This window comes from Salmo salar, chromosome 06, assembly GCF_965601325.2.
Source record: "Salmo salar chromosome 06, fSalSal1, whole genome shotgun sequence".
Classification (NCBI taxonomy): domain Eukaryota; kingdom Metazoa; phylum Chordata; class Actinopteri; order Salmoniformes; family Salmonidae; genus Salmo; species Salmo salar.
In genome coordinates this window covers 13,937,249-13,958,172 of record NC_138296.1, presented here as the reverse complement: position 1 = coordinate 13,958,172, position 20,924 = coordinate 13,937,249, and the positions used below count along the sequence as shown (strand labels likewise).

General features: G+C 41.1%; 1 protein-coding gene across 3 annotated transcripts; it reads right to left on the bottom strand.

The window, feature by feature from the left end:
• Positions 1–1,696: 1,696 nt before the first annotated feature.
• LOC106606296 (uncharacterized) lies at positions 1,697–20,827 on the bottom strand. Of its 3 annotated transcripts, none has more exons than XM_014202453.3 (4): positions 15,779–20,827; positions 5,851–5,898; positions 4,159–4,348; positions 1,697–3,010 (listed from the first exon to the last, which is right to left on the bottom strand). In XM_014202453.3, exons 1-4 carry the CDS (start codon positions 15,785–15,787, stop codon positions 2,085–2,087), a joined length of 1,173 nt encoding a protein of 390 aa, XP_014057928.1. In that variant the 5' UTR covers positions 15,788–20,827; the 3' UTR covers positions 1,697–2,084. The 3 variants fall into 3 exon arrangements, with proteins under 3 accessions (XP_014057928.1, XP_014057929.1, XP_014057930.1); XM_014202454.3 differs by having other exon boundaries at positions 4,171–4,348; XM_014202455.3 differs by lacking the exon at positions 5,851–5,898.
• Positions 20,828–20,924: the final 97 nt, after the last annotated feature.

Here is a 20,924-nt window from a genome sequence, read left to right as displayed (position 1 = left end):
AGTTGAAAACCATGGCCATGAACGCAAAAAAATACAAACTTACTGAAGCATGTTTTTCCTGTCACTCTCTATTGACCTCAGTCTAATCACAGAGATCCTCTCAAGATCCTTCACCCTGGACCCATCTTCCTCTACTACTCTCCTCACTGCCTCAGCATATGACACCTTTTGTGATCCTGGTAACCTCAACCTGTCCTTCTCTCACCGGACACGTCTGACCTCCAGCACCATGTGTACCCCTACAGTTTACACACACAACTTTTTACATCAATACTACACATTCCTTTCTCTCAGGTCCTCCTGCACACTTCTCACATCTAGGAATCTCCCTGATACACACTGCTGGAAGGAAGTAGTCAAGAAAGAGAGTTTGTGTTTATACAGGAAGTACCCCCCCCCATTTACCATCAAATGCTAACTAGCATGAAAGTAGACATCATGCAAGACTACAAACCCTTAAAAGCTCCTGCATGTCATCTCCAGCTGACACCTTTGCTAACATGTATTGTGTAATTTTAAAACTTGCCCATGACAGGTCACAGAACTGTCAATTTAAAGAAATGTAGCCAATTTATTCAATACTACATTTAGCTAACATTAGATAGTTAATCCAGAGATTCTTAACTTCAATGCTAGGTCATTGATTGCAAGATATTAGCTGTTGTCCCTTAGTCGTTTAATGAATGCATAACGGTAAACCTAGACACTTGCATCGTATAGTATTCTGAGGGGTGACTCAAGGCTCGCTACCTTGGCTAGATTCATTGATACAATTATGGGCCTATAGCATTCACATAATATTGGAGTCAGAGTCAAAATGTTCTTCACTCTTCACCTTCTGGCAACAGTCCATACTTGGTCCGTTACTCTTTTTAATTTGCTTTTATGATCTTCATCTTTTTCAAATGTGTATTTTCGTCCTGTTTCGTCCATCTGATAAATACATTACATTATCAAAGTATGTTTGTCTATTTGTCTATTTTTTCCCCTTGCTCTTACATTGACATCAAAGTCCTGAGGCATGTAGTGACCTCTGAAGAGTGGAGGTCAGGGTGGGGGTGGTAGCCCATGATGGGGTGGGAATGCGGTTTGGGGTTCTCCCCGCCCGAGGCCTGGCCACTTTTTAAAGGTAATTTTTATGACGTTTCAGAACCACTTGTCAAACCAAGTTAAAAATGTATAATTTTCCTTTTAAAGCAATGACAGGCAATTCTGATATGCATCCTAGATTTCAAAGATCACATTTCTGTCGATCTGAATATTCTGAAGATGTGTCTGATGGATAGCTATGAATCTAATATTTCCAATGATATATGATTAAAGGGTAAACATGAGTAATAACCTGATGTACTGTATGCTGACGTTGTCATAGGGTAAAACCTCTATGGGAAAACTGAATGGGATGGAGGGATGAATAGAAATAGTGATAACACACAGAAAGCTACCATTGCTGCAACGATAGAACACATTCAACTCTAGGGACATAGACCTTAAAAGAACATTAATCACTATGAGACATTTTCACCCCGACCGAGCCCCCTGGCTCATTGACTAATTCATTTTATCATTGTGTGTGTGTGATTGTGCAGGTGTGTACATTTCAATATTTCCTTTCTTTTACTTTTAGATGGGTGTATTTTGTGTATTGTTAGATATTACTGCAATTCAACATTTTATCATATTAACCAACAAAATATTACATTTACCGGTTTTATTACATTATAAATCTAAAAGTTTACACATTAACAGTTGTTACAAGACACAGCATACATAGTTCTTTCCTTGACCTCATGAATATTATTATTCAATGCGTCATTGATTAGTAAACACACACGTTGACTATGACATATTCTATGATAAAATGTATCCATTTAAATCCCAAAGTGTGATATTACATAGACACAGGGGAGATCTGATCCTAGATCAGAGCTGCATATTATGCTGCACAGAGGTTACCATGGTGATCAGACTAAGTCAACTGTTTAACAATGGGAGATGGATATGACTGTTCCATAGTTTTTTAAAATGTATTTATCCTTTATTTAGGGTTAGGGTTCACTAGATGTTTTCTATTGAACATTTATTTAGGAATCTGGAACCGGTGTCGGATAGGAAGAAGATGAAATACAGCACGTTTGTGCTTTCTGGTGTTTTCTCATTGGCCCTAAATGAGCAAAGCTCTTTCCACATAGACAGACATAAGGTTTCTCTCCAGTGTGTGTTCGCTGGTGTGTATTTAAGGTCCCTGATAGACTGAAACTCTTCCCACACTGATCACAGCTATAAGGTTTCTCTCCTGTGTGTGTTCGCTGGTGTCTATTCAGGTGTTCTGATAGAGCAAAGCTCTTCCCACACTGATCACAGCTATAAGGTTTCTCTCCAGTGTGTGTTCGCTGGTGTCTATTCAAGTGTCCTGATAGAGCAAAGCTCTTCCCACACAGACATACATAAGGCTTCTCTCCAGTGTGGGTTACCAGGTGTGTAGTCAGCTCTCCTGATCGAGCAAAGCTCTTCCCACAATGATTACAGCTGTAAGGCTTCTCTCCAGTGTGTACACGCTGGTGTATGGTTAAAATTCCCGAGTTAGCAAAGCTTTTACCACAATCAAGGCAGGGGTAAGGCTTCTCCCCTGTATGAATTCTCAGATGAGATTTGAAGGTGTTAGAAGCAGCAAAACTCTTCCCACACTGAGAGCATCTGTAAGGTTTCTCTCCTGTATGAATTCTCAGATGAGATTTGAAGGTGTTAGAAGCAGCAAAACTCTTCCCACACTGAGAGCAACAGTACGGTTTCTCTCCGGTGTGAATCCGTTGGTGCATTATGAAACCACTCCTGCTAGTGAAACTCTTCCCACAGTCAGAGCAGCAGTGGTGAGGTTTCTTCCCTGTACGTCTGTGCTTCTTGAGGTGTTCTGATCGGGAGAGACTCTTCTCTACCTTGTCACAAACATGATGTTGAGGCTCCCCAGATAAGTCCCTCCCATTGAGAGAGCGAAAGTTAAGGGTGTCCCCTGCGAAACAAAGACATTGAATGAATAGTTTTTGGAAATATGGGTCCATAAACAAATATCACCATCAAGATACTCAGTAGCCAGTTTATTAGGTACACTACCCCGTTCATGAAAATAGATCACTCCTACAGACAGTTTCACGCGGCTGTGGCTTGCTATATAAAGCAGGCAGACAGGCATTCAGTTACTGTTTGATTGAACATTAGAATTGGCTAAATAAGTGACCTAAGCGACTGAGTGTGTGGTATGATCGTCGGTGCCAGGTGAGCCGGATCCAGTACCTCAGAAACAGCCGCTCTCCTGGACTTTCACACGACAGTGTCTAGGGTTTACCAAGAATGGTACATCAAACAAAAAACATCCAGTCAGCGGTAGTCCTGTTGGTGAAAACAGCTTGTTGACGAGAGGTCGAAGGAGAATGGCAAGAATTGTGCATACAGACAAATAACGGCGCAGTACAACAGTGGTGTGCATCTTGGAATGCACAACTCGTCGATCCTCGTCACTCATGAGCTAATGCAGCAGACGACTACACTGTTCCACTCCTATCAGCTAAAAACAAGAAGAAGCTGCTCCAGTAAGAACGCAATAACCAACACTGGACAATTAAGGAGTGGAAAAACATTTCCTGGTTTGACGAATCCCAGTTCCTGTTGCGTCATGCTGATAAGAGTCAGGACTTGGTGTAAGCAGGATGAGTTCATTGCACAGCCTGGTGTCAACGGTACAGGATGTTGGTGATGGTGTACTGGTGTGGGGAATGTTTTTCCTGGCACATGTTAGGTCCCTTGATACCAATTCAGCAACAATTTAACGCCACAGTGTATCTGAACATTGTTGCTGACCAAACCCAATCGAGTATGTTTGGGATGAGATGGAACGGGCTGTTGGCAGCATGAATGTGACGCTGTCCAATCTGCAGCAACTGTGTGATTCCAATGCGTCAGCATGGACCAACGTCACCGGGGAATGTTTCCGACGCCTTGTAGAATCCATGCCCCGAAGAATTCAGGATGTTCTGGAGGCAAAGGGGGGTCCGATCCGGGTACTAGATGGGTGTACCTAATAAACTGGCCAATGAGTATATATTGTTTATTAATCAATCAACAGAAGTTTCAGAAGCAGATTGCAGTCTAATCCACACACACCATTGTTCTTACTTGATGAAATCAAGTCTTCCTCCTCGTGCCCCCCTCTCACAGTTCCACTCTGCCCTAGTGTTTTCCTGCAGTCGACCAGCCGCACAGACAGCCTCTTCAGACCCAGCAATAAGCCGATATCAGGAGAGTTGCGACCAGGGGACTCCGGCAGGCTGGAGGGGGACGGGCTGGCTCTGTCCTGGTGACCACAGGAAGTATTGTACATAGAATATAATTAATCAAACATTGATTACTTTAGTCTAAATCTCTGATTGGTGCATCCTTATATCTCCTTTCTCTTTTAGTGTGTAATTGCTCACTACTTTCCACAAAATGTACAGATTTCTTCAAACGGAAGTGGTTTATATCTTGTTTTACTCTTAGTACAAATGCCAAAACTGATAACACTTGTAATGCCCCATTTTATGTTCAGAACCTTGATTGAGCATTCATTGGAGTTGAACATATCTTTCACCTCCAAGTTAATCTTGGTTAACCAAGAACTAAAGTCTCACGTAAATGGTCAGCGGCTCAATTCAGTTCTGATTTCATACACGTTAGGAGAGATATAGGAGATGCTAGAACGAGGAGCAGGACCGGAATGAGGAGCTCCCCTGTCTCTTTCAAGATACAGGCTGAATGCCCCCTCCTCTTCTGAAATGTGAAAGATGGTAACACCTGCTAAATCATGATTTGTTCAAATAACCTGTGATGAAAAACCTAAACACCAGAACTACTGCTGCTAGTTATCCCACTTGCAGCATGTTGAGAAAAATGTCAGTCTCATAGTTTCAGTATCCTTATACAGTACATAAATAGAAGAAACCATTAGATATGGGGTATTGTGGCATGTAGTAGAAACCTACAGTAAAAAGGTATTGTGTAGCCTGGTGAAATTTCTGCCCCATGCAACATTGCTCAGATCAACTTGTCTATGTGACTTGTTACTGTAACAGCATCCTCATCTAAAATCATCAGCTTACAGCGTATCAACAACATTCAGATAATGAGTGGATTAAACTGTAATTTATCACCCAAGTATTTCAGCAGTGCATTGTACACTACATCATTTCAAATGTTTTTTAGATTTTTTTAACTGAAAGTAAACTAGACACTATATAATTTTGGTTTCGTAGCTCAGATTTGAGCCGTTTGAATAAATTATTGTTAAATGTCGTAACAAATGACAGGAAAATATTTTCAAAAGTAATCAATTGAAAATGGCCGAAGAGTTTTGAAACAGATTTTTGTGCTTAGAGTTGTGAAAATGTACCACATTCTTGTGAAAATTGCACCAAAGACAATTGGTGGAGTCATGGGCTAGGGGGAGTATCCACCATATGTTTTATACCAGTCATTTCCCTTCAAATCAGTGAAGGAAAGTGAACAAGTGCACACTTAGGGAGGACAGAAAGATAATTAGGGATTCATTAAGATTATCTTGGCAGAAGCAGAGCTAGCGTGAGGGCCACATAGGACTGTTCCTGCAGATACAAAGAAACCATTATTTAACACTATAAAATATTTAGTGTTACATATAAAATATTATGTAACACTATAAAGACTTATTTAACACTAATTATTATGTTACACTATAAAACATGGCAAAAGTGATATGATTGAATTAAATCCTGGAATTGGTCTAGGTGGTTGTTGCTTATTTTATAAAGCAATGTACCCTACAGATGTCTCGAACTATACCTCCTTGAGGGGTCCCCTGGGACTGGTAGCTGCACTGCTGGTTGGCTGCTGGTGGGGGAAGGACCAGGGTATTTATTTAGTAAGTTATTTATTAAGTTGAATAGTTAAAATAAGTTAACACTGCCGGGACTTGAGGTAGGCCTATACTAGAATAATCTAACAATGACGCGTACGGTGTCTACATTTTAAACACTCTAACATATCTTTAGGCAGGAATTAAGAAAATAAAAACATTCAAAAGAACAGAATAGCATATTCTAAGTTGAAGGTAGACTCAGAAAAATGACGTATACAAAGTTATGTACAAAGTAAACAGCATGGTGGGTCAATTTCCGCAATAACCAAGAACATTGAAGCGCGAGGCTAAACTTCTCCAATGTTTGAAAAAATTATACTGAACAAATACATAAAACGCAACCATTTCAAAGATTTTAGTACATATGAGGAAATTAGTCAATTGAAATAACTTCATTAGGCCCTAATCTATGGATTTCACGACTGAGAATACAGATATGCATCTGTTGGTTACAGCTACCTTAAAAAAAGGTCTTCACAATGGGCCTCAAGATTGTCAATTTGAATGCACACAAATACTGCAACAATCGATAAAATGCAATGGTGTTTGTTGTCCGTAGCTTATACCATAGCCCATACCATAACCTCACTGCCCCCATGGGGCACTCTATTCACAATGTTGACATCAGCACACCACTCGCCCGCACAATACACATGGTCTGCGATTGTCAGGCCTGGTTGGACGTACTGCCAAATTCTCTAAAAGAACGTTGGAGGCGGCATATGGTAGAAATTAACAGTCAATTTTCTGCCAACAGCTCTGGTGGACATTCTTGCAGTCAGCATGCCAATTGCACGCTCACTCAAAACTAGGAGACATCTGTGGCATTGTTTTGTGTGACAAAACCGCACATTTTAGTGTGGCCTTTTATATCAACTTCTTGATATGCCCCACCTGTCAAGTGGATGGATTCTCTTGTAAAGGAGAAATGCTCACTAACCGAGATGTAAACACATTTCTGCCAAAAAAATAGAGAAATAAGCTTTTTGTGCGTCTGGAAAATTTTTGGGGATCTTTTGTTTCAGCTCATGAAACATGGGACCAACAATGTACATGTTTCCTTTATATTTTTGTTCAGTGTATATGAAAGCAAGCTTTGCTTTTACACTTGCAAGACCATCATGATTAATTGACCAGGCGTTTTTTTCTGGTAGTAATGTGGAACCTGCCTGTATTTCCTTAAACCTTTGTTTTAGCAATACATGTCATTCAGAAGAAAAACTAATATTTCATAACATATTTTCTTGCCCTAATTAGCGCCTCACCACTAGAACGCAGTGCAAACATCCAACACATGGGCTAGTCCAGCATCCAGATCAGAGCTGTAAAAATAATCAAGCCCGTCAAATGGCAGTTGTTCATTTGGCACTGTTGATCTACACAGATGTGGATTAAAATGTCAGGAAGACAGGAGAAAGAGCACACTGGAATCTATTCTGGATGTTTGAAACTGAGTTTGTCCTGATGTTAGCAAGCATACATTTGCTCACTGCAGTGGACAACATGCTGTTTACATTTGTATTGTTTTCTCAGCTACAGTTTGAGTTGTGTCTTGTCTGACAGTGATATATGGCAAGATCTTACCGTAGATTGGACTATAGAGTAGGTAGCTGGTGTTGCAAAAGCCAAATTGCATTGCAAGGTAGTATCGTGACAATTTTCACAAAGTTTGTTATTGGTTTTGAAATTATATAGTTAGCCATCTGTTTTGTGGAAATATTTAGGAAATATAGCTAGCTACATTTATTTGCCTGTTCATTAGCTAGCTAACTAGCTTTCAGCTGACTGGTGTTAACTATTTACAGAGGCTAGCTGTTGGACAAGCAAGCAAACATTAGCTAATAGCAGCTGTGTTGTTGCAGAGCAACAGAGTTTCTGACCCGTTCAGATAGAACTCTGAAATTCAGCTAAAGTATGTTAGCATTGTCAAATGCTACAAAAAAAGGAGCTCATTGTTGGTTCCTAATGGACAGAATTATGCTTGTGAGAGCAATAACTTACAAAATGTAATAAAATCTGTTGCAACTAGAAATTTAGTCAATCAGACATTTTTTAAATCACATTGTCACTTTATGGTAGCTATATGCTTGTTGTAATCTGACTTCTAGACTTGAGGCATGTGGGTGCAGAAAATACTCTGAAAACTCAATTGCTAAAGACCCTGTTAGAAATCCAGTATATGGTACTCTAACGGCTGGACAGCTCATGAGGTGGGGAGTGTGTTGTATCTCCAATCAAGTTGATTTGCGAGATTATCAACATTGGCGTCATAATGGCTTAGATATGATGGTAGGTGTCATGTTCTGTTAACTTCTTTGGGATAGGGGGCGGTATTTTGATGTCTGGATGAAAAGTGTGCCCAAAGTAAACTGCCTGCTACTCAGGCCCAGAAACTAGGATATGCATATAGATAGGTAGATTTGGATAGAAAATACAAAAGTTTCTAAAACTGTTAAAATAATGTCTGTGAGTATAACAGAACTGAAATGGCAGGTGAAACCCCGAGGACAAACCACCAACAACAACAAAAAATCTGCATACCACTGATTTCAATGCCTGGCACTTTTATAATAGGGCGAAATTGTCCCCGATTACAGTTCCTAGGGCTTCCACTAGATATCAACAGTCTTTAGAAATAGTTTCAGGCTGGTTTTTGGAAAAATGTGGGAGAAGTTGTAGTTTTTCTAAGTGGCTCCCATTTTGGCTGTAGTGTTTCCAAGCGCTTATCTCCGGTAAAGACAATAACGATTCTCCGTCTTAAATGTTATTGTTTATTTGCGTATTAGGGTACCTAATGTTTGATTATAAAACTTTGATTGACTTGTTTGGATAAGTTTATTGGTAACGTTTGGGATTCATTTTGTATGCATTTTGAAGGAGGGAAACTGAGTGGATTATTGACTGAAGTGCGTCAGCTCAACTGAGTTTTTATGGATATAAAGGACTTTATCGAACAAAATGACCATTTGTAATGTAACTGGGACATTTTGGAGTGCCAACAGAAGAAGATCTTCAAAGTTAAGGCATATACAGTGGAGCAAAAAAGTATTTAGTCAGCCACCAATTGTGCAAGTTCTCCCACTTATAAAGATGAGAGAGCCCTGTAATTTTCATCATAGGTACACTTCAACTATGACAGACAAAATGAGGGAAAAAAAATCCAGAAAATCACATTGTAGAATTTTTAATGGATTTATTTGCAAATTATGGTGGAAAATAAGTATTTGGTCAATAACAAAAGTTTCTCAATACTTTGTTATATACCCTTTGTTGGCAATGACACAGGTCAAACGTTTTCTGTAAGTCTTCACAAGGTTTTCACACACTGTTGCTGGTATTTTGGCCCATTCCTCCATGCAGATCTCCTCTAGAGCAGTGATGTTTTGGGGCTGTCGCTGGGCAACACGGACTTTCAACTCCCTCCAAAGATTTTCTATGGGGTTGAGATCTGAAGACTGGCTAGGCCCCTCCAGGACCATGAAATGCTTCTTACGAAGCCACTCCTTCGTTGCCCGGGCGGTGTGTTTGGGATCATTGTCATGCTGAAAGACCCAGCCACGTTTCATCTTCAATGCCCTTGCTGATGGAAGGAGGTTTTTACTCAAAATCTCACGATACATGGCCCCATTCATTCTTTCCTTTACACGGATCAGTCGTCCTGGTCCCTTTGCAGAAAAACAGCCCCAAAGCATGATGTTTCCACCCCCATGCTTCACAGTGGTATGGTGTTCTTTGGATGCAACTCAGCATTCTTTGTCCTCCAAACACGACGAGTTGAGTTTTTAACCAAAAAGTTATATTTTGGTTTCATCTGACCATGTGACATTCTCCCAATCCTCTTCTGGATCATCCAAATGCTCTCTAGCAAACTTCAGACGAGCCTGGACATGTACTGGCTTAAGCAGGGGGACACGTCTGGCACTGCTTGGATTTGAGTCCCTGGCGGCGTAGTGTGTTACTGATGGTAGGCTTTGTTACTTTGGTCCCAGCTCTCTGCAGGTAATTCACTTGGTCCCCCCGTGTGGTTCTGGGATTTTTGCTCACCGTTCTTGTGATCATTTTGACCCCACGGGGTGAGATCTTGCGTGGAGCCCCAGATCGAGGGAGATTATCAGTGGTCTTGTATGTCTTCCATTTCCTAATAATTGCTCCCACAGTTGATTTCTTCAAACCAAGCTGCTTACCTATTGTAGATTGTCTTCCCAGCCTGGTGCAGGTCTACAATTTTGTTTCTGGTGTCCTTTGACAGCTCTTTGGTCTTGGCAATAGTGGAGTTTGACTGTTTGAGGTTGTGGACAGGTGTCTTTTATACTGATAACAAGTTCAAACAGGTGCCATTAATACAGGTAACAAGTGGAGGACAGAGGAGCCTCTTAAAGAAGAAGTTACAGGTCTGTGAGAGCCAGAAATCTTGCTTGTTTGTAGGTGACCAAATACTTATTTTCCACCATAATTTGCAAATAAATACATTAAAAATCCTACAATGTGATTTTCTGGATTTTTTTAAAAATCTCATTTTGTCTGTCATAGTTGACGTGTACCTATAATGAAAATTACAGGCCTCTCTCATCTTTTTAAGTGGGAGAACTTGCAGAATTGGTGGCTGACTAAATACTTTTTTGCCCCACTGTATTATATCGCTATTTCTGACTTTCGTGTCGCAACTCCCTGGTTGAAAATGATTTGTTATGCATTTGTGTGTTGGACGCTGTCCTCAGATAATAGCATGGTTTGCTTTCGCCGTAAAGCCTTTTTGAAATCTGACACCTTGGCTGGATTAACAACAAGTTAAGCTTTATTTTGATGTATTGCACTTGTGATTTCATGAAAGTTTAATATTTATAGTAATTTAATTTGAATTTGGCGCTCTGCCATTTCACCGGATGTTGGCCAGGTGGGACGCTACCGTCCCACGTATCCATAAGAAGTTATTACTGATGTCCCCTTTAAGAATGGAGCACCATTGGTCATGCACAGTGTTGTTCTATGTTATTCTGGTACTAACTCATTTCAGTAAATGTGAAGCACCAGTACAATTTATTGTATTCAGTCTTTCTTATTATATAAATAAGTAATAAGAGCTAAGACACTACAATGGCGACGAGGATGATTACCTGCAGTGTGCATCACGAATGCAGATAGAGCTCGTAGGAAGAGAGGAAGATTTTGACCCTGTAGCACAACAGCTAGCAAGCAGTGACGACGAGGGGAGAGCTGACGAGAACGAGGCAGATCAAAGACCCGTGTAGCCGGAGGTAAAGAGAATGGCTAGCGTCGGGAAAATAGATGTGTTTGATGACACGCAAGAAAACTGGGCAACTTACATTGAACAACTGGAACAGTACTTCATTGCTGATAACAAGAGAGTACCAGCGTTGTTGAGTTTAATTGGCCCAAAAACGTACAGTTTGCTAAGAGATCTGACTGCCCCTCTAAAGCCCTCCAATAAAACATTCAGAGATTGTGGAGATATTGCAAAATCACCTATCACCTAAACCACTCCTCATCGCGGAATGTTTTCGTTTCCACAAGAGAGATCAGAATGAGGGGGAGGGTGTTAGTACATACGTAGCAGAGTTGAAGAAACTGTCTGAACATTGCCAGTTTGGAGAGAACCTAAATTACACATTAAGGGATAGATTTGTTTGTGGACTGAAACATGAACACATTCAAAAACGTTTGCTCACAGAATCAGATCTCACTTTTGCAAAGGCTGTTGAAATTGCTGTGGCTATGGAAATCGGGACTAAAGATGCATTTGAGTTGCAAAGTAAAAGAAATACTGACCGATCACAATCTTCCCTGCACAAGTTTTCATGCAGCCGACAGCGCCCCCGTGTGGCCGAAATATGCAACAGGTGTGACAGATGGTCACAGAGCAGAGGACTGCCGTTTCAAAGACGAAATTTGTCACAAATGCAGTAGAAGGGGGCACATTCAAAGAGCATGCAGAGCAAAATTCAGTCACAACAGGAAAAATGAGAAAATTAAAAGGGTCTGTGAATGCAGTGGCAGTGATTTTGATGAACGATTAATTTGTACAATGGAGTTAAACACAGTGACTTCTCCCAGCAGTAGCATAATATGGGTGACACCAGAAATCAGAGGCAAACCCCTCAAAATGGAGCTGGACACAGGATCTGCAGTGTCTATAATTTCCACTGCTGTCTACAATGAGCACTTCAAGGCTATCAAGCTGAAGAACACAAATGTGTTGCTGAAGACCTACTCAGGAGAGAGATTGAGCCCAATGGGGGCGTTGCAGGTCAGAGTGAGTTATGGGGTACAAACACAGCAGTTACAGCTGTATGTGGTGCCTGGAACTGGCCCCCCATTATTTGGCAGGGAATGGCTTTCAAAAATAAAGTTGAACTGGTGTGACTTGAAAATGCTCCACATGTTCCAGCCCAAAAAGAAAGGCACAGGCTAAACACTGGAACACTTGCGGAAGAAATACAACACCGTTTTCAGTGATCAGATGGGAACAGTAAAAGGTTTCACAGCCAAACTTGTACTATGAGATGACGCAACCCCAAAATTCTGCAAAGCCAGATCTGTTCCATACTCCCTGAGACCAAAGGTGGAAGCGGAAATCGATCGCTTGCAGGATACAGGGATCCTGACGAAAGTGGACAGAAGCGAATGGGCCACACCCATAGTTCCTATTGTGAAGAAAGACGGGTCTGTTAGAATGTGTGGGGACTTCAAGGTAACTGTGAATTCAATGTTGCATGTGGACCAATACCCCCTGCCACGTCTGGATGACATCTTTGCTGCACTAGCTGGTGGGAAACACTTCAGTAAAATCGATCTGAAACAGGCTTACCTGCAGCTACCGGTTGAAGAGAGCTCCAAACAGTACCTGACAATAAACACACACAAAGGTCTATACAGGTATAACCGCCTGGTTTTTGGCATTGCATCAACCCCAGCCATTTGGCAACGAACTATTGACCAGATTTTGCAAGGAATCCCAGGAACCCAGTGTATCCTGGATGACATGATCATAACAGGACGCACCGACAAAGAGCACCTGGCTAACCTGGGAGAGGTCCTGAAAAGACTGAAAGAGTATGGTCTACAGGCAAACTTACAGAAGTGTGAGTTCTTCAAAGACAAGATTGTCTTCTGTGGACATGAAATCGACCACAATGGATTGCACAAAACACAGGACAAAATCGGGGCAGTGGTACAGGCACCACGACCACAAAATATCACAGAAGTGAGATCTTTTACGAGACTGATCAATTACTACAGAAGATTACTCCCAAACCTTTCAGCAGTACTCCAGCCTCTAAATCAGCCCCTGGAAAAGAATAGGACATGGCGGTGGACAGAACAGTGTGAAAATGCGTTTCATGAGGAAAAACGGCTCATCACATCTGAACAGGTCCTGATGCATTATGACCCTGAACTGCCAGTGAAGTTAGTTTGTGATGCATCCCCTTATGGCTTAGGGGCCGTCCTTTCACACACACTGAAAGATGGGTCAGAGAGGCCAGTTGCATTTGCGTCACGAACATTGAATGATGCAGAGAAAAACTACTCACAAATCGACAAAGAAGCACTGGCACTAGTGTGGGGCGTCAAGAAATTCCACGCATACCTATATGGCAAGCGTTTCACACTGGTTACGGATCACCAGCCGTTGCTTTCCATTTTCAGTCCAAAGAAAGGCATTCCGGCAATGACAGCAGCCAGGTTACAGCAATACGCCTTGCTCCTTGCTAGTCATATGTATGACATTGAGTTTAAGCCGTCGTCCCTCCACACAAATGCAGATGGATTTTCCAGACTGCCGTGTACAAGAGAAAGACAAAGGAGTGTGGATGCAGTGGACATTTTCCATACCGCTCAGCACGAGGCACTACCGGTCACAAGCACAGTTATCAAACAGGAGACAAAGAAATATGTGACCTTGTCAAAAGTGTACACCTACACCACGTCAGGATGGCCAGCTACAGGCAGAAAGGAGCTGACTCCGTATTTCCAGTGGAGAAACGAAATTACAATGTACCAAGGATGTTTGATGTGGGGAATGAGAGTCATGATACCCCAGAAATGCCAACATCAGGTTTTGCAGCAACTACATGAAGGTCATGTTGGAATTGTCAAAATGAAGCTGCTCGCAAGGAGCCACTTCTGTTGGCCCGGTCTGGATCATGGCGAAGAACTGTAGCGGATGTTTGGAAACCCTTCACATGCCTGCTCCTGTCCCAGTCCACCCATGGGAATGGCCCACAGAGCCATGGCAGAGAATTCATGTGGACTACGCTGGTCCCTTTGAAAAGGACATGTTTCTGGTTATAGCTGATGCCCATTCCAAATGGCCAGAGGTGTTTTGCACTGACTCCTCCACCTCAGCTCAGAAGATAGAGTGTCTCAGAACAACGTTTGCACGCTTCGGATTGCCGCTGCAGCTGGTAAGTGACAACGTGCAAGCATTTGTAAGTGACGAGTTTACAAGATTCATGTCAGTAAATGGAATCAAACACTCAACCTCACCTCCGTACCACCCTGCCACCAATAGGCTGGCAGAACGCTTTGTGCAAACCCTAAAGCAAGGACTCCGTGCAGCAAAACGAGACGAAGGGACTTTGCAAACAAAACTGGCCAAGTTCCTGGCCTCCTACCGAAACACCTCACATGCCACGACAAATGAAAGCCCAGCCGCACAGATGTTCGGGAGGCCTCTCCGCACACAGCTGGACATCATGAAGCCAAACAGGCATAATGAAGTGCTGAACAAACAAGCCAAGATGCTCTCCGGTGGCCGGGAGCGCCATCTCCAAACAGGACAGGAAGTGATGGTGCGAGACTACAGAGGGGGAGGGAAATGGACAAGAGGGACCGTACATACACAAACGGGACCCAAAACTTACCAGGTTCAAGTGAGCCCAGACATAATGTGGCGGTGTCACATTAACTAAACGCATTCCACGGAAAACAGCACAACAATCGAGAGAGAATGGGCACAGAGAGCTCCTGAGAGTGACACACAGGGAACTGTAGAGGATGGTGGGGCAGTAAAGAGACCCCAGGCTGAAAGAAGGGAACGTGTTGATGAAGGTACTGTTATAGCAGAAGCTATAATGGAACAAGCCTACAGACAATCCAAGGCGCTACCCAGAACGAAGGCACCGTCCACCAGACAGACTGGACTTAGAAACAAACAAAAACCAACTGTTCAAGTTCAAATCAAAAGATGCTAAATAACTACAACAAGTTCTGGGAAATGTTTCAGTTGTGGTTTGGTAAAAGTAACTCTGATTGTATAAGAGAAGGAATGTTATATTCTGTTAATTACTGATGTCCCCTTTAAGAATGGAGCACCCTTGGTCATGCGCAGTGTTGTTCTATGTTATTCTGGTACTAACTCGTTTCAGTAAATGTGAAGCTCCAGTTCAATTTATTGTATTCAGAGTATTTTTTATTATATAAATAAGTAATAACAGCTAAGACACTACAGTAGGGAAATTTGTATTTAGCATTGCGATTCAACTAATGCATACTCAGCGCGACTACAACATAATGGAATAGAACTATAAAATATTTAAAATGTTGCAAAGGTGAGATGTAGCATGCATCATTGGTGTAGCCTCTCAATGGCCAATACATAGCATCAGCAATCCAGGGTTTATATACATCATGGTTCTGACTTTACCTGCTAACCATTGCTTGTATCATCAATCTGTGTGCGATTGGCTAGTAGGCTACTTTGCTGAAATTACCACCCTGGTTTATTTTGTTTAGCTGTTCAAATGGAACGCATGGATATGGAAGATCCAAGAAAACTAGACTTAGACATTGTATACAGTAAGGACACTGTTCATAACAGTCCACCAAACTTACCCGATCCATCTCGGAAGCGATTCTTTCTTAAAATAAAAAAACATGAAAGTAAATGTGTACGCTAGAGTTACTTTCTTTGTCAAAGCGTTCAGATAAAGAAAAGCTAGACCAGCGCAATCAAACGTCCTTTTAAATATCAAAACTGGATTTAAGTTGTGACAAACAAACGTCTCATGGAGACACATTTTACATCAGAATTTTTTATTTTGGTTTGAAAACTCGATAGAGGATGGCAACAAAGAACTTCCTGTTGATGCTTTTCGGCTTCTTCTGTGGTGTTTAAGAGGTGCCGCCACCTACTGTACATAGTCATCAACACTTTTCTTCAAGTGGGTGAGGCGGTTGAGGGAGTATAATTTATTGCTAGAAAATAACTTTGTATTCCCTCATATATAGTATGTTAAATTAATGACAAATGTAGCCGATTTTTGGTATAATCAATATGTAATTAATCTATTTAAACTGTAAATAATTAGATGCATCACATTGTCAATGATTGTAAATGCATTTTGTCCATGTGTGGTTGTATTGTTTTTAAAATTGGCAAATACAATAAAAATCACAAATCCTAAGGTATTTATATAAACAACTAAAATAGCTTGCAGCCTCTGACTGGCTGTGGTTTGCTGGAAGGTGACAGGCTGAATATGAGATTAGAGAAATTCCTTATTGTCTTTCAAATTACCTCACGGCTAGATGGTTTTCTATGGTTTATTTATTATTGATCCCCATTAGTTCCTGCCAAGGCAGCAGCTACTCTTCCTGGGGTTTATTATGGATCCCCATTAGTTCATGCCAAGGCAGCAGCTACTCTTCCTGGGGTTTATTATGGATCCCCATTAGTTCCTGCCAAGGCAGCAGCTACTCTTCCTGGGGTAAAGCAACATTAAGGCAGTTATATACAATTTAAAATATTACATGACATTTCATACCACTTTTCACAACACATTAAGTGTGTTCCCTCAGGCCACTTCTCTACTATCACATATCTACAATGCAAAATCAATGTGTACGTGTGTGTAGAGTGTGTGTTTAATGTGTATGTGTGTCTGTGCCTGTGTGTGTCTCTTCACAGTCCCTGCTGTTCCATAAGTTTTATTTGTATCTGTTTTTAAAATCTGATTCTACTGCTTGCATCAGTTACCTGATGTGGAATATATTTCCATGTAGCCAAGGCTCTATCTAGTACTGTGCACCTCCCATAGTCTGTTCTGGACTTGGGGACTGCGTAAAGACCTTTGGTGGCATGTGTAGTGGGGTATGCATTGGTGTCAGATCTGTGTGCTAGTAGTTTAAACAGACACCTCTGTGCATTCAGCATGTCAACACTTCTTACAAAACAAGTAGTGATGAAGTCAATCTCTCCTCCACTTTGAGCCATGAGAGATTGACATGTTAGCTCTCAGTGAACATCTAAGGGCCAGCCATGCTGCCCTGTTCTGAGCCAATTTAAATATTCCGAGGTCCCTACTAAACAGTAGTCCAGGTGTGACAAAACTAGAGCCTGTGAGACCTGCCACTATGATGTGATTTTTGATTGCATTTGATGTCAAACACTTATCATCAAAACAGTATCATGCTTTTAAAACTCACTTCACGGTGAAAATACATTTGAAGAAAGAAATTCAACAGCAGGTTGTTTCAAAGCCTAGCACAACGAAATGGACAGCCTTTAAGGTGAACAGCCCTAGGCGATGCTGTTGGTTCATTGAGTGTGCAGGGTGGCTTATAGTTAGCCTACAATTATAGTGAATTTGTTTTTAAATAGCCTAGTAGGGACTTTTTTCTATTCATATTTGTATTTAATTAATAGGATGACACATTCCCTTTAGCTATACAGAATATCTCAGCCCCATGTGTTTCCATCTCCTCCTCTCTCTCCTTTATTCCTTTCCTGATCGCCTTCTTCCTTCTTGATGTTCCCCAACAGATTTCACTTGGTTTCCCAAATTAAGCACTGGGTAGCTGCAGGAACAGGTTTGGAGAGCCCATGGCATACAGAGTTTGGGTGGAACATCACCTGTTGCGCAAAGAGCACATGCTCCTCAAACAGTTGTTGATGCGTGGAGTGAAATGTGTTTTTATATTTATTTCTCAGCTGCTCATATTAAGCACATGCTCTGCAACAACAAAAGTTGCCTACCTGGTCAATGTGCTGCCACCATTTGCTATTCAAGTGCATAAGGATAACATGTCTTTTTTCCCCTGCCCCTGTTCCTGTTCATTTGATAAAGGGCCATTCTAAATCAGAACAAATTTTACACATTAGTAAAGACCAGATTAAATTGAGAATAGTCTGATGGGTGAAAATCTGATCACTTGATGTAAGAACAGCTGTGCAGCCTGAGGCAAAGAACAGAGCACAAGCTTTTTTTTTGTAACTTCCCAAAATCATCAATAGGCTATAATCGCATCATGCAGCCCATATAGAATGTCTTTGAAATCATAACATAAGGTTGATCATTTACAACTAAAGTTGCCAAATAACTCAAAAACGAGTGTATACGACCAGTTTCAAATGATCACTTTTACATTCAACAAAGTCACTTCATATTCGCTCCAGAATGGGAAAAATATCCTATTTTATTCAGCTAAGATCAATTATATTCATCTTACTATGAAAATAAATTAATATAAAATAACGACATGGGCCTTATAAGCATATTTTATCAGCTAAATGAACAAGCCTACAGCCTTTGCAGGAAGCATATCAGCCTGCATCCCACTGCTGGCTGGCTTCTGAAGCTAAGCAGGATTGGTCCTGGATGGGAGACCAGATGCTGCTGGAAGTGGTGTTGGAAGGCCAGTTAGGAGGCACTCTTTCCTCTGGTTTAAAAAAATATCCCAACGCCCCAGGGCAGTGATTGGGGACATTGCCCTGTGTAGGGTGCTGTCTTTCGGACTGGACGTTAAACGGGTGTCCTGACTATCTGGTCACTAAAATATCCCATGGCACTTATTGTAAGAGTAGGGGTGTTAAAACCTGTTAAGGTATAGGGGGCAGTATTTTCACGGCCGGATGAAAAACGTACCCAAATTAAACTGCCTACTACTCGGGCCCAGAAACTAGAATATGCATATTATTAGTAGATTTGGATAGATAACACTCTGAAGTTTCTAAAACTGTTTGAATGATGTCTGAGTATAACAGAACTCATATGGCAGGCAAAAACCTGAGAAAGATTTCCCACTTCCTGGTTGGATTTAAGAATTGTAGTTCTTCTTTTGAATCCCTATCGAAACTACAGTGTCTGTGGGGTCACGTTGCACTTCCTAAGGGTTCCATTGGCTGTCAACAGCTTTTAGAACGTTTTTTCATCCTTCTCCTGTTACTGGGCAGAGAATAGTAGCTCAGTCAATGAGTGGACTGCCTGAGGACAAAGGGCTTGGTGATGCGCGAGCTTGCGAGCACGCCGGTCCGTCTTTTTCTCCTGGAATGAATACGCTATTGTCCGGTTGGAATAATATCGCATTTTCATGTTAAAAATACCCTAAAGATTGATTGTAAACAACGTTTGACATGTTTCTACGAACAGTAATGGAACATTTTGACTTTTCGTGTCTCGAATTACGCTTGCGCATTATGCCTTTGGATAGTGATCTGAACGCACAAACAAAACAGAGGTATTTGGACATAAATATGGAGTATTTCGAACAAAAAGAACATTTCTTGTGGAAGTACGAGTCCTTGGAGTGCATTCTGCTGAAGATCAGCAAAGGAATGATTTATAACACTAATTCAGAGTTTTGTTGATGCCAGAACTTGGCGGGTAGCTGTATAACTTGCATTGATGGTTGAGCTATGTACTCAGAATATTGAACAATGTGCTTTCTCCGTAAAGCTATTTTAAAATCTGACACAGCGGTTGCATCAAGGAGTAGTGTATCTATAATTCTTTAAATTATTATTATATATTGTCAACGTTTATGAGTATTTTTGTAAATTGATGTGCTCATTCACCGGAAGTTTTGGTGGGAATAAATTCTGAACATCACACGCCAATGTAAAATGCTGTTTTTGGATATAAATATGAACTTTATCGAACAAAACATACATGTATTGTGTAACATGATGTCCTAGGAGTGTCATCGGATGAAGATCGTCAAAGGTTAGTGCTTCATTTTAGCTGTATTTTGGGTTTTTGTGACAGATCTCCTTGCTTGGAAAATGGCTGTGTGGTTATTGTTTGTCTATGTACTGTCCTAACATAATCTAATGTTTTGCTTTCGCTGTAAAGCCTTTTTGAAATCGGACGTGGTTACATTAAGTAAGGAGAAGTGTATTTTTAAAATGGTGTAAAATAGTCGTATGTTTGAGAAATTGAAATTATTAGATTTTTGATGTTTTGTATTTCGCGCCCTGCTGTTCCATTGGATGTTGGCTAGGGGAACACCTGTCCTCAACAGGTTTTAACCCCGGTGTCCTGGCTGAATTCCCAATCTGGACCTCATATCATCAGTCACCTAATCATCCCCAGCTTCCAAATGGCTCATTCATCCCCCCTCCTCTGCCCTGTAACTATTCCCCAGATCGTTGCTGTAAATGAGAATATGTTCTCAGTCAACTTACCTGGTAAAATAAGGGTTAAATAAACTATGGCATGGAGCATAACCAGATAACATACAGCAGGCCAACTCATATTCTGTTCTTCTGAAATACATTTTCTTCATATGATAATATTTTGTTAGTCCTGACTAAAATAAATAATGGATTTTTTGTGATGGTGTATATTAAATAGATTTTAGACTTTTTTTAAATGTAGATGTTTCAAAGGTGTGAATTAGCAGCTTGTATGTGTGGAGGCCTGGAGATGCTAAACATGCACATGTTAATGGTCAATAACTGAGACCGGCAGTCTGCATAATAACAACCGACTGACAAAATGTCACAGCCCAAAGTGGGACAACATTCCACCAGCCACAACGAACAGCCTGATCAACTCTATGCAAAGGAGATGTGTCATGCTGCATGAGGCAAATGCTGGTCACACCAGATGCTGACTTTTTCTCATCCACTCCCCTAGGTTTTTTTTTTTAAGGTATATGTGACCAACATACGCATATCTGTATTCTCAGTCATGTGAAATCCATAGATTAGGGCCTAATGCATTTATTTAAATTACTGATTTCTTTACATGAACTGTAA